The following is a 15032-nucleotide window of genomic DNA, read 5'->3' on the forward strand; positions in this document are numbered from 1 at the left end:
ACCTTCAGGGTCTTGTCACAGAAGGTCTCCCACATCACATTAGGATCGGCAGTCGTATCCAAATCTGAAAGTTCCTCACACAAACTGCGTGCAAACTCATTAGAAACAGCCTGGTCTTGGAGTCTGGCCAAGTCCAGGCTCGTTTTCCTAGTAGGTGGTAACCTGCTGGATCCTAAGAGTAGCAACAACAATTCTGTGGTCAGAATTCACAAACTGGGCACTTCTGTAGACTCTGCAGTTTTGCAAGAGCCTCCAATGTTTGCCCATGAGGATGTGATTGATCTCCTTCACCACACCACCAGTACTGGAGTACCAAGTCCAACGATGCGGTTCAGGGCACTGGAACCAGGATCCAGCGATTCACAGCCCTTGACCTTTTGCAAAGTCAAGGAACATGGAGCCACTTTCAACACAGTCACCAGACCCATGGGGACCGAGACAATCCTCATAGCCAGCCCTGTCAGTGCCAGTGGCTGCACTGAAGTCACCCATGAACAGAGGAGTGTCACCTCATGGGCACCCATCAACCACTGAACGAAGCTGCGAATAAAATGTCTCCCTCACTGAGACATCACTCACCGCAGTCGGAGCATACACTGAGACAACAGACAAGGCACCCAGAGAGTGCCGTAATCCGAGTCTCATAATATGCTTGTAACAAGGAGCGACATCAGACACCATCAGAAGAGGTCAATCCGCTACAGCAACAGCTACTCCCTGAGTATGACAGCCATCAGACTCACCAGACCAATAAAAGGTGTATTCACCTACAGAGATCTGGCCAGTCCCCGGTCTGCGCACCTCAGAGAGTGCTGCCACTGAAATGCGGAGTTTACGCAGCTCCTCCGACAGCAGAGGAAGATGATCATCTTGCCAGAGAGATAAGACATTCCATGCGCCCACCTGTATGGGCTGCCACAAATTGGGACCCGAGTGCTGCCATGCAGCGGGCGACGCCTCAGTACCACACCAGCTCCAATCCCCAACAGACCTGACCCCATTGGCTCTCCGACGGTTTTGACTCTTCCAGGGATGGGGCTCCCGAGGGCTTTCCCCCATCCCCTTCATGATGCGAGAAGCCTTCCTATGGGTGGCTGCAGCAGAGCTTCTCCCGCGGAGAGCAAAAAGGAGTCTTTTCTGTAGTCTCAGAGCTTTGTGAAGTTTTTTTTTTATGGTGGCTGGAGTGCCAATCCTGCCAACCAATCCCCATGATTTCCCTGCAAGTTGGAGGACCGCTTGCAGGGCCGGATGCAGTTTAACGTCATACCCAGGACAGTTCTCTGTGTGTTTAAACAAATCTAAATTTCTCTGTATACTAATTCTGTATTTAGTAATTAGCATAATCTGCAGTTGTATTTTAACTGAGATTTGTTCACAGTGCTCTGTGCCTGCATTCAGTGAAGAGTCCTAATCAAAAATAAAGATGTATTGCTTTGCATTGCAGTGTAGTGTTGTGTATATTTGACCTGATTCTTGCAGGTAGGGGTAGAAAGAACATCTACAGTCTTTTGCACTAATCTTTTGTTAATAATACTACAATTACATTTGATTTGATTAAAGATAAAAGTATGTATAATAAAAAATGGAATTGCAGCAGTCCTGCCATGTCTGCAGCCCTTGCCATTCCTCCATTAAATCAGGCAGTGAGCAGCACACTCTCCATTTGGCCAGGAATCTAAAAGCCACACGGATGTAATTTGACTTGTAAATGAAAAGCAAGTGTATGAAAGTGTATGTTGAGGCAGTAATTCAGTAATTACAAAAGAATATGGAAAAGCAGAAGTCCTTCACTTAAGGGTCTGGTCATCGGTGATAAGATTACTCCTCTTTTTGTGAGCAAGTAAAAAAATTCTCAAATATAAATTTAAACCTGTGAAAATCCATGGTAACACTGCCGCATGGATAGCTGGTTGTATATTAATAAACAAATAACTTGCATTTGTAAAAAAAACATCAATACATTTGTATTTAGGCTGTCTGTAGTATGTAGGTATATTCGCTTTTCTGTTTTAATTGATGCCATATTTGAGTTTTAGTGGTAACACTGTTGATAGTTTTATTGTGTAATGTTTAAACAGCCCATGTCTTCAAATAACAGAGCAGGACTGTATTTACGCTACAAAGCAGGATGGAGACCCCGTGATTATACTGAACTTGACTTGCTATCTGCGACTCCTACTTCATTGTTGTGACGTTTCACTGGCGAGAGTCACAGTTAATTCGGTAGATGTAAGGCAAAATATAGCAACCAAACTCATGATCACTCTAGTGTCAACCTACTAGGTTAAAATCTTTTTTTTAATAACACAGTAGTTCAATAAAGTAAAGCAAATATATATTTTGTATTTTTATTTATTTTTAGCATATCAATGCACATTATTGGAATACCGTGTAGACTTTACTGCATGTAATAACCAGAAACACACAGATACATATTTCAAAGATTGGTGTTGAGACATTCACTTGCTTAGTGTCATACTGGAAGAGAGTGACAAGGAAACCATCAGCCTTTAGGTTTTTACTCTTTTTACTTACACAATGTGCTTTCCACATTCCTTTTGAAACTGGTTGTAGTTTTAATGAAAAACCAAGTTAAATATTTTCAGATACATAATATCAAATGCAAGGGAGCAGTGCTGCGTTATGCTGCCCATAGATTATATTGAGTATTAGGTGCATAGTGACAACATATTTAAAAAGAATTGAATGCTTAATGCTTTGTTTCTGTCCCTTTTGGCAGGTCATTGCTTGTGAACAGCAGTATGACTACTCATATGATGCACGTTGTGACGTGTGGTCTCTCGGTATTACTGCTATCGAATTAGGTGACGGTGATCCCCCGTTAGCAGAAATCCACCCAGTGAAAGCCTTATTCAAGATCCCAAGGTAAGCCACTAGATGGAGCCCTTGACCCATTGAAATGGTCTGTTTTGCTTAAACCTGTAAATAAGTTAACGATGAAAAGATAATTGATGGGCATTTTACCTAAAGTAGTGCTACTTATAAAATCAGAAATTGACTGTAATTTACAAAAGCTCTTGAACCTGAACTGGCAACCTTGGGCGTTTACGTACAGTCAGTCCTTCCTGACAGTCAGCTTTTGCATATTTTGCAGTTCATATACTGTACATACTAAACATTATTAAAGGGGACGAAAAGAGCTGAGGTTTGGAAGACAGAATTGGATGGCAACCAACGGATAGAGAAAACAGATGAAACCTCGTTGGCAGGCTGCACCTATCAGATGCCCTTTGACTTTAAGGGGGCTCATGTTATAATGTAAATTGCCAGACTGGTCAATGGTTAAACTGCTTCTGTATTCTTCTTCATTTTTTTCTCTTCATCTTTTCCCAATTCTATGTGCTTGATCAACCTTCTCCATACAGTTCAGTCCTGCACCTTCTCCCCAGTCAGTCCCTTTCCCTTCAAATGTTCTTTTACTTTATCCATCCACCTCAATTTTGGCCTCCTTCACCTTCTCTTTCCTTGGACTTCCATTCTCATCACTCTTTTGCCCACATATTCATTGTCTCTCCACATCACATGTCCACACCACTTCAACTTACCTTCCTGTACTTTGTTAGATATCACTCTCATTTTTGTTACCTGTGATACCTGTGATTGTCTCATTTCTTATTCTGTCCTTTTTAGTAACTTCAACATTCTCAATTCTGCTATATCTAACTTCTTTTCCTGCTTTTTGCTTAACCTTATCTTTAACCTTTGCTTTAATTCTTCAGTCATGCAGTACTTCTGATACCTTCTTCCATTTGTTCCATCCACACTGCACTCTATTGATTAGCTCTGCATCTATTTTGGGCTATCTCTAATCCTAGACATTTAAATTTATCAACTCTTTTCAGTAGCTCTTCCAGGAAGGCTAACTTCAGAATCTTGATCGCCATTCACATATTCTGTCTTCTCTCTGTCTTCCAAAGCCCTTCTCCATTCTTCCAGCTTTCTCTTTTCTGGTGCTACACAACACAATATCATCAGCAAAAAGCCTGCAACACTTGGATGGGTCTTCTTTGATCCCATGACTCAACACATCCATAACCCGATCAAAGAGGGAAGGACTTAAAGAAGACCCCTGTTGCAGCCCTACTCAAACTGGGACCTTGTCTGTTACCCCAACCCAAGTCCTCACTGCCTCTTGGACAATCTTTCCATACTTCTCTGTTCCTCCTTTCTCTCTAGACCTCTTGACATGGCACTCAATAAACTTCATGTGCAATCCTTTCTTTTTTCACAATGCTTCTCTCTGAGTTGTCTCAATGTAAAGACTGCATTGGTTTTTCCTCTCCCTGGCATAAAACCAAACTGCTCCTCCCCTATGGTGGTCTCTTCCTTAAGCCTTCTCACTAAAACTTTCCCAAGTTTTCATTGTGTGTGGCACCAGCTTTATCCCTCTACAGTTCCCACAATCCTGAACATCACCCTTCCCCTTGTAAATGGGTATGGACCCACTGTTCCTCCACTCCTCCCATTCTTAGATCTTCAACATTAGATCCCACAGCTTACCTACTTATCTATGATCTCCTAAACTCTTCCACACTTCTGCTGGTATTTCATCTGGTGCTTTTGCCTTTCCATTGAAACAGCTACAGTGTGTGTGTGTGACAAAAATGAACTTCTTTTGGATACTTTAACCTGTCTGTTCTCCTTGAATTTTTTTATTTTCTTTGTTATCAAGGTGGAAAAATAAAAGAATAAGCAGTTTAGATGCATTCTTTAGCATAACATCTTTTAGTGCAAATAAAATATTAGGTATATAATATGCCTCAAGTGGAGGAGTTCAAATATCTCGGGGTCTTGTTCACGAGTGAGGGAAGAATGGAGCGGGAGGTTGACAGACCCATCAGTGTGGCATCCGCAGTAATGTGGGTTCTGCAGTGGTCCATCGTGGTGAAGAGAGAGCTGAGCCAAAAGGCGAGGCTCTCGATTTACCAGTCGACCTATGTTCCTACCCTCACCTATGGCCACGAACTTTGGGTAGTGACCGAAAGAGCAAGATCGCGGATACAAGCGGCCGAAATGAGTTTTCTCCGCAGAGTGGCTGGACTTTCCCTTAGAGATAGGGTGAGGAGTTCAGTTATCTGGGAGAGAATCGGAGTAGAGTCGCTGCTCCTCCGTATTGAGAGGAGTCAGTTGAGGTGGTTCGGGCATCTGCCCCACTGGGAGAAGGACACGGGGCAGACCCACGACATGCTGGAAGGATTATATCTCCCGGCTGGCCCTGGAATGCCTCGGGGTCCTCCCAGAGGAGCTGGAGGAGGTGGCAGGGGAGAGGGATGTCTGGGCTTCCCTGCTTAGGCTGCTGCCCCCGCGACCCGACCTCGGATAAGCGGTAGATAATGGATGGGTATATAATATTCAGTGGGTGTACACACAAACATTTGCATTGTGGCTTGAGGAATCCTAAAACTCATACACTGGGTAAACATTTAATCTGCCAGAATGCTAACTAAAGACGCACAGACTTTACATCATAAGACTGATGGTTCAATTTCTGCCTCTTGCTCACTATGTGACCCTGAACAAGTCACTTAAACTACCAGGGTCACAGGTTTTATAAATATATATATATATAAATACCTGCTCGCTTGGCTCGCCAAACCCCAGGCCTGCACTACGCGCCAGCCACTTCACATCTCTGCCACTCACGTTGTGAATAGGGGGACTAAACACACACAAGGAGACGTGGTCGCTCCTCGAAACCCCCTCTTAAACGGTGATACAATGGGAAACAAATACAGTTTTTACCTTTACTTTGCTCGATCAGTTGCTGGCTTGCTGCTGCTGCCATGCCGCGTGATCTGCATCTCGTGCGGCGCTTCGAACGTTTAAAAGCCTGTACAGCAGCTGTCCTACTCTATGTCTTTTATTTCTGGCCCCAGGCGTGGTTAAATCTCTTGGAACAAAGTCTCGTCTCGCAGGTTGTGAGTTCTTGATATTTTTTAGTTTAGAATTTATAAATGGAATAAGAATCTGAAAATCTAACAATAACACAATAAAGTTCAATAAATTCTGAAAAGAATGATACCGAACATATATATGTAGGTTTTAAAATAAGCCAGATTTAAAGCGTGACATAAAAACGTCACATAAAATTGTTGCACAAAGTCATTGCACTTTTAGGCTTAGGATTTTATAGATATAGAGTAGATTTAAATACATTTATTGTACCCTGATCCTGTAAGTCGACATAGATAAAAGTGTCGGTAAAATAAAAGAGCTGAGATCCATCCATCCATTTTCTAACCCGCTGAATCTGGCTGGGAAGAGCTGAGATGAGAAAGAAAAATTTGTTGTGTGTTGTTATTAATCTGGAGACAAACTGATAAAAACAAATCCCTTTAAATAATTACATCATGTTGCTCTTTCTTTCTTCAAAACATGTTAAAAACAAAATAATGAAAATCTTAATAACCCGGAAGTGTGTAAGGATTATGCTTTCATTTTATTTTGCTTTTAATTTTCAGCTGCAGGTAAGTTGCAGCGTATGGACCAGAGTCAAAGAAAAGTCCACCTCAATTCAGAACTACTAGTGTGTGTGCGCGCGTGTGTGTGCGGTGTGTGTGTGTGCGTGTGTGTGTGCGTGTGTGTGTGTGTGGGTGTAGTTATAGATGTTGCTAGGTAATTAACATGAGTGCTGAGGTTCCCTCTGAATCTCTCCTGTCTGGTTCGGCCTCCACTTTTTAATAAAATCAGGTCTTTTTTTTAAATCAAGTGCATCACATGAAGCAAAGAGCTGAGTGTCTTAATAGTATTTTGAAATAAATTAAAACAGCAAACCACATTTACAAAGTAATTATTTTAAGCAACACTTCTAAAAAAAAGCAGGCTTCAGGAAAATATTCCATTTTAATTAAAGCTGAAAGGATCACTATATTTTTGAATCTTTTATATATTTTTCTCCTTAGCAAGTATAATATTCATATTTTAAAATTTTCATTCATGGACTTGTTTAATTCTGAATGATAGCCATTTAAACGCTTTGATGATACAAGTGTTTGACCTTTTTTGCTATCCGCACAATCACACAATTATCACACGTTTTGTAAATTTGCCCTTTCTGATTACAATTTGCATTTCTGATTAGCTGCATTCATATTCAGATGAGGCTGTCACTGGCTCCTCGTCACAATGCTATCTCCATCTTCCCTACGCCAGCTCTAAAACTAGTCACAGTGTCACAAAGAATTTACTGAAATCATGGTGCGCTTTTGTCCTTCTGTAAAACAGGTCACAGCAATTATCCATGAAGAATAAGGCTACGCATTTCCATATTGGGAAGTGAGTAAAAATAGCACATAGAAATCTGTTCTATTGAAAATTATTTATGGTGTATTCAATAAGTAAGAGAAATAAAAACAATCCATAAATATCAATTTCAATTTTATATAGTGTTCTTTATGGAAACATACTATATGTATATTTACTAGCTTGGAAGACACTTTTTTTCCAAAATGGCATACAAAAGATGTCAACATAATCGAATGAACATTGGTCTGGGGCACCGTTAGGTGACAAGTGTTACAGGACAAGGGTACAAAACTGATCACAACAAGTGAAGAGCACAGGACAAAATGCAAGTGACTTAACAACTTCTAGGTTGCAAAAACCTAACAAATTCAATATCAATTACCAGGGGTGTCGAACTCAGCAGTGGCTGCAGGTTTTCATTCTGACTCTTTTCCTAATCAGTTTTCATTGCTTATTTTTCCCTTCATTTTAATAGCTCTGTTTTGAAGGCTTCAGTCCTCTGAGTTGATTCTTTTCTTCATTAAATGACAGCCAAACAGAAATGAGATGTGAAATGAGACGACAGATGACCTGCTAAACTGGGATCTCAAACTCCAACCAATTTCTCTCCAACCAATCTCTTAATGAGAAACTAATTCTTGTTGTTAAGTAAGCCTGTTATTTAATTCCATGGCTTGTTGTTGCTCCCATTCTGCCATAGCAGTCATTTCCAAAACCGTCAAAATGTTTTGGTGAAACCGAGAGATCAGCCTTTAGTTTCAGATATTGAGTGATGAGCACAGGTGAGCTGGTCATGTTTTGTGTCTCATTATTGTTTGGCTGCAAATTAAGGAAAAAGGAACAACTGAGGGGCCTGAGTCACGTCATTTAAAACAAAGGCAAATAAAGTTAATTAGCAGCAAAAACTGGTCACTAATGAAGAAGAATGGTCAGAATGAAAACCTGCAGCCACTGCAGCCCTCCAGGACTGGACATTAACAGAACAAGAGAGTCTTCAAAAGCTTCTTCAACACACCGAGGGAGTCAACAGTTCAAACAGAGGAGGGCAGCTCATTCCACCAGCTAGGAGCAACACATAAAGGGAGTCCGGACTGACATTTAATGCCATGTGCAGGTGGCATCAACAGACCACTGTTATTTACCATGGAATGGCATAAGCAACCAGAATACAATTCATTAGAACATTCTAGATGAGAACAGATCATTCAGTCCAAAGAAGCTCAACAGTCCGGTAATTCTTCCCATCCTGTTCCATTGTAATAGGATGAAATGCAAGATCATTAAAAACCTGACAAATTATAAAAAATTGAATTTAACTTGGAATCACAATACAAATTAGAAAATTAGCTATTTACTGGTATATCAGTTCCACAAAATTAATATATCAGAGAAAATGTTAAAGTATCCAGTTTTAATAGATCATTTTTTATCCATCCTGCTATATCCTTACTACAGGGTCACGGGGGTCTGCTGGAGCCAATCCCAGCCAACACAGGGCACAAGGCAGGAAACAAACCCCGGGCAGGGCGCCAGCCCACTGCAGGGCACACACACACATACCCACAAAAGGGACAATTTAGAATCGCCAATGCACCTAACCTGTATGTCTTTGGACTGTGGGAGGAAACCCACAGACACGGGGAGAACATGCAAATTCCACACAGGGAGGACCCGGGAAGTGAACCCGGATCTCGTAACTGCGAGGCAGCAGCGCTACTCACTGCGCCACCATGCTGCTCTCATTTTTTTATTAATTTCATTAATTTTTTTAAAATTTTAATGTTATTACTTTTCCAGTTTGCAATTCAATATTCTTGACATTACTTGAAAACATAACATGCCTTCAGGCATTTACGATATGGTGCCTTTATGTCAACAGTCTTCCCGAAATGCTCTGTTTGATAATTGTGATGGAACTTTTAATCCTACTGTATGCTTGTATCTTTTTCTAAGTTTCATGACTTTGACAAAATCTTGCAGTCAGAATTAATTCTGCAACCGTTTAGTTTCAAGTCCAACTCCTTTATGTTAAGACCTTGTTGCCTACTGCCTTGAAAGTGACATTACTCTATTTGCACATGACATTCAGGAAATCACATACTTTAAACATTTCAAAAGCATGAACAGTCCATTGAGCAAAGGGACTTTTCAGAGGACTGGGTACAAATGTGTGTGTCCTGGGCTGGTCTGAGACCTACTTATATCTAGAGCACCATACTACTGAGATCAATCCCCGACACGCACTCTGCACTAGGTACGAGTCCGATTCTGCTATGTGTAGAGGATACCTCTGATCCCAGTGTTTGCATTGGATGAATCAGAGGTCTCTAGTGTCCTATTCTGTACAAAATCATGTCTGTTGGACCAGCACACGTGATCATAGTCAGACAGGTATTGGCATTTGATCTTCAGCTGGTTTCACTCTACCATCAGCATTTCTCCACTCTCAGAAAACACAGTAGATGAATCAATACAGACATATATGCCCAGTGCAACCAGGTGAACAGACTAAGGAAGCCAGAACAAAGGTTGGGGTGTAAATCAGGCAATCCAATTTAATTGTAGAAAAGGAATAAAGAAAATCTAGTGCCCTTGGCTTTCAGCAGCTAAAGGTAAGGCAGTTCAGTGGGAGCTCTGTCACCACTGAGGTCCAGGTACAAAATGAAGCCTGTTCTGGGGATGCCTGTACTTATGCAATCCTGGGCAGAAGGGGTGGAGACTTTTCCAGGCACTGTGGGTGGGGCCAGATGCTATCATCATTGCAGTGGGGAGAGAAGAAATGGTTAGCGCCAGCGTCCCCTCTTGTCCCAACGTGGTATTGCTTGCCTTCTCACAGCCCGGAGGGTGTTCCCCAGGAGCGCATGCATGACACAAGTTAATGTCAGTGTATTTTGACTGTTAATGGTGTAACTAGAATAGCAAATGTCGTCAGCGCCTGCCCCAGTGTACACAGACATAATGTGCAAAGGACTTTATCAGATAGTTAACATATCGTAAAAACAAAATAGAGGTATGTGTTGTATTGTGAGATTTGTGAAGTGTTACACTGCTAAAGTATAATCAGTCTGATCTGGAAGTGTCTTCTTGCACATAACGTTTCAAAATGGCAATCTTGTCACTACCTGCAAAGTGGAAAATACAGTAGCAGGAAATAAGAGAAAGATCAAGTAGTATTATTTATTTTATTTTCTATACTAGAAAAAGCAGCTTTGACTGGCAAACTTAGTGAGAAAACAAAGAATTTATCCATAGAAAATAAATAAGCATAAACTATTAAAGCATGTATGATTAAATCCAAGAGTTTTTGTTTCTTTTGTTACCAAAAAAAAACAAAAGAGAAACACACAAACACCAAGAATACCAAACTGGAAAGTCATCTGAGGGCTGTATGACAGTAGTTTGACAAAATCAAGATGCTTAACTCAAATACAGAAATGTCAGTTGTTCAAATGACTTACAAAACAGAAATCACTCTTAGAAAACAAACTTTGGGTCATAAATATAAATTCTTTTTTAAACAGGCATGTCTAGAAATATGTTTGTCTTTACTATATGTTGTTCAATGTATATATATGAATCTGTGATTAAAATATGATTTTATTTGCACATATTCTTATTTTTTGTAGTTTGATGATCCTGCAGTATATGGGATCAGTAGTTACATGTGTATTATTTCAGTCTAATACCTCTGGCAATGTTTTTTTTATCTTGGATATTTTACTATGCTTTCTGCTGTCTGTCTTAAGGGACATGACAGGGCCATCTGGGACATGTCTTTGTGAGATCTGATGGCTTCAATGTAAATGTTTAATAATAATAGGTTATTGAGTTGATGGCAGTGCTGTGATTCTGTAAGTAAGTGCCCTGTGTGCAGCTGTCAAATTTTTAATTCTGACACATCTGATATTTTAAAGTAAGGACATATATAACTCAGTTTCCAAAAAAGCTGTGACATGGTGTAAAATGTAAATGAAAGCAGAATGTGATGAGTCGCAAATCATTTCAACCCATATTTAACTCGCGCAGTATGAATTGAAAAATACGACAAAGGAGAGCCTGAACTGTTGAGCAGCTGAAATCCTACATCAGGCAAGAATGAGACAACATTTCACTTTCAAGACTACAGCAAGCATTTGCAGAGCGTTCTAAAAGACGAGTTGATGAAACACAGTGGCACACAGGCACTTGTCCTAGCAGATGCTTCAAAACTGGTTGTGTTGGAGTGCAAAATCCCTATTTAGGGGGTCCCTCGATTAATGAAGCATGAATGAGTAATTTAAAAACATATTTCAATGTGAAAAGTTACAATATATTCAATTTAACAAAAAAAGAAACGTCCCTTTTTCAGGACGGTGTATTTCAACAATAATGTTTTAAAAATCCAAATAACTTTACAGATCTTCATTGTAAAGGGTTTAAACAATGTTTTCCATGCATGTTCAATTAACCATAATCAATTAATTAACATGCACCTGTGGAATGGTCGTTAAGACCTTAACAGCTTACAGAAAGTAGGCATTTAAGGTCACAGTTCTAACAACGCAGGACACTAAAGAGACTTGTCTACCGACTGTGAAAGATGCCCAGGGTCCCTGCTCATCTGCATGAACGTGCATTAGGCATGCTGCAGGGAGGCATGAGGACTGCTGATGTGGCTAGGGCAATAAATTGTCATGTCCGCACTGTAAGACAGCGCTACAGGGAGACAGGAAGGACAGCTGATCATCCTCGCAGTGGAAGAGCCCGGATCTCAATCCCATTGAGCACGTCTGAGACCTGTTGGATCGCAGGGTGAGGGCTAGGGCCATTCCCCAGAAATGTCCAGGAACTTGCAGGTGCCTTGGTGGAAGAGTGGGGTAACATCTCACAGCAAGAACTGACAAATCTGGTCCAGTCCATGAGGAGGAGACGCACTGCAGTACTTCAAAGCAGCTGGTGTTCATACAAATATTTACACATTAAGTTTACTGAAAGTAAAAACAGTTGAAAGTCAGAGGACGTTTCTTTTTTTGCTGAGTATATATATATATAATTCATATATATATTTATTAGAAAATAATTCAGCCTCAGACACACAGAAAGGTTTGGAGCAGCCACCCATATATTATACCTGGCTGCAAAAGGTTTAGTCGTCGCACTGAAGTGCACAGCTCGAGTTCTCAGTATGAACTGATTTCTTAAGACAAAAATGGCGCCTTTATAGACCAGGTCCCGGAAGTGATGTAATCTTGGATTCCGGGACTGGAAATGATGTTTCAAGATGGTGCCGGAAGTGGAATTGATGTCTTTGAAGCGAAATCAGGCAAATATTCCTGTATTTGGTCTGCAGAGAAAACAGAGGAAGGTTTAGTGCACCCTGCCTCCGCCTGGGCTGGCATGGAATTACCTTCTTTCGGTCCACTCAGTTGCCTCCTATTCGCACATGTATAATAATATATATATGTATATATATATATATATATATATATATATATATATATATATATATATATATATATATATATATATACACAGTGATCTCTCGCTATATTGCGCTTCGACTTTCGCGGCTTTACTCCGTAAATGTAAGCATATCTAAATATATATCACGGATTTTTAGCTGGTTCGCGACAATGGGTCTTTTAATTTATGGTACATGCTTCCTCAATTTGTTTACCCAGTTGATTTTATACAAGGGACGCTATTGGCGGATGGCTGAGAAGCTACCCAATCAGAGCACGTATTACGTATTAAATAAAACTCCTCAATGATATACAATATGCTTCCTGCGCGGTGCTTCGCACACTTAAAAGCTCTAACAGCATGTATTGATTTTTGATTCTTTGCTTTTCTCTGTCTCTCTAGCTCTCTCTGACATTATCTGCTCCTGACGCGCACTCCTTTGAAGAGGAAGATATGCTTGCATTCTTTAATTGTGAGAAAGAACTGTCATCTCTGTCTTGTCATGGAGCACAGTTTAAACTTTTGACTAAAGGGTGTTACTTCATGTCTAGAGGGCTCTAATAATGTTAAAAAAAACATATGTAGAAGGTCGTAAACAGGTTTTCAATGCTCTAACTGCGAAAATATTCGATTTATAAATAAAGAATCCTACCCTGTGGAAATTCATTTATCTGTCTGGAGCAGATTAACCACAATAAACGAGAGTTTACTGTATAACTGTGTGGAGAATATTTATAAACAGTTTTGGAGAGTTTATAAGGGCTTAAAATATATAAAAATAACCATACAAACATATGGTTTCTACTTCGCGGATTTTCAACTATCGCGGGGGGTTCTGGAACACAACCTCCGTGATCGAGGAGGGATTACTTTATATATATATATATATATATATATATATATATATATATATGTAATGTTTATGTGTGTGTAGCTAGAGATCCACAAAGGGAGAAAATGAGTCACGTACCTTAAAATAGTTTTCTGTTCCTGAGTTTTCAACAACCTGCCAGGTGTCATCATCAGAGGAAGCTGATTAGATATACAGGAATCAAAGGCAATATATAGCAAGTGAAGGGTGGGAATGGAGGGGGAGGTTGTAAGTAAGAGGTTGGGGGTGGGTTAGTAAGGTGGAGTTTGGAAGGTGTTGGCTATAAATTCTTTTTTTATTTTTTGGATGTTCTTCTTTTTAAACCTGCATATGCTGGGTTCAAGTCCACTTATCTGTTAATGGCGTTTTCATTAGAAAGCCACGATTCAGCCAGCTCTCTGGTACTCTTGGTGTTGACCCTGAATTTTACTTTCACAGTGTCCCAGTTAAACGTGTGCCTGAAGGAAATTGCATGTGTGTAAATCAGAGACCATGGGTCTTTCCATCTGATGACATTGCGATCTTCCTGTATACGTATTACAAGTCATTTAGATCTTTGTCTCACGTATACCGCTGGGCATGCATTGCAAGGAATGCTGTAAACTGTGTTTCTTGTCTCTGTGTACGGCTTTTTGCTTTTACCATTGAAAATGATAGTCTGTAACGTGTTTGCTGGTTTGTGTGCTATCTTGATTTCAGATCTGGACAGGACGTATGCTATTACTTTCTGACATGCCACAATGTTAAGCAAGGGGGTGGTACATGCGCGGTGGACCGAGTTGGAGTCGACTGTCTGCTGAAGTCTGCGGCATCTCCTATTATTTAAAAAAGTCTTGGGGTAGCTGTTTGATGTGAATAGATGAAAAAGATAATTTCCTTCTTTTTTTTGTCCATTGTGTTACAATGGGAGTTAATCCTCTTAAACAGAGTCTTAACACAACTGAAGTGGTCAGCTTCGTTTGTGCTGTTATGCTGGGGTCGTTATTTAGTTTTGTAAGTAAAGACTCTGTGGCCAGATGAAATGATGAAGGATCACCACCCACCGTATCAGTACTTTGTTGAACCACTTTGTTGCTTTAATTAGAGCCTTGAGTCTGCTGGGATAGTTCTGTACCAACTTCTAGACTGAGCAATGTTTGACCACTTGTCTTTATAGAATTGTTCAAGGTCAGTCCAATTGGATGGCGACCATCGGTGGACTGTAATAGGGTGTTAATATTTTGAAATATGTATGTTGTGTTTGTGAATTTCAAAGGGGCTGATTCTTTTCTATACCCACTCTTCTTAAGTGCCAATACTCTTTGTGTTACTCTGATGTAGTAACATGAGGAGTGCAGAGTAGTAGCTTCTTTGGCTTTCCCTTAGGAATTCAGGTGCCATGATCGAAGACCGATGCTGCGGTATTGGGTGATTTAAGTGATAGGATTGAAGAATGGCTTTTGTTGGGTCAACA

At 40.4% G+C, this 15032-nt stretch overlaps 1 protein-coding gene across 1 annotated transcript in view; it reads left to right on the top strand.

Annotated features, from left to right (window-relative positions):
* LOC120531828 (myosin-IIIb-like) overlaps nt 1-2890 on the top strand; it is a 100976-nt gene extending 98086 nt beyond the window's left edge. Inside the window, exon 7 of the mRNA XM_039757596.1 lies at nt 2741-2890. Coding sequence (XP_039613530.1) covers nt 2741-2890 — 150 coding nt within the window. The remainder of the gene's footprint in view (nt 1-2740) is intronic.
* Nucleotides 2891-15032: the final 12142 nt, after the last annotated feature.

This window comes from Polypterus senegalus, chromosome 6 (assembly GCF_016835505.1).
Source record: "Polypterus senegalus isolate Bchr_013 chromosome 6, ASM1683550v1, whole genome shotgun sequence".
Lineage (NCBI taxonomy): Eukaryota > Metazoa > Chordata > Cladistia > Polypteriformes > Polypteridae > Polypterus > Polypterus senegalus.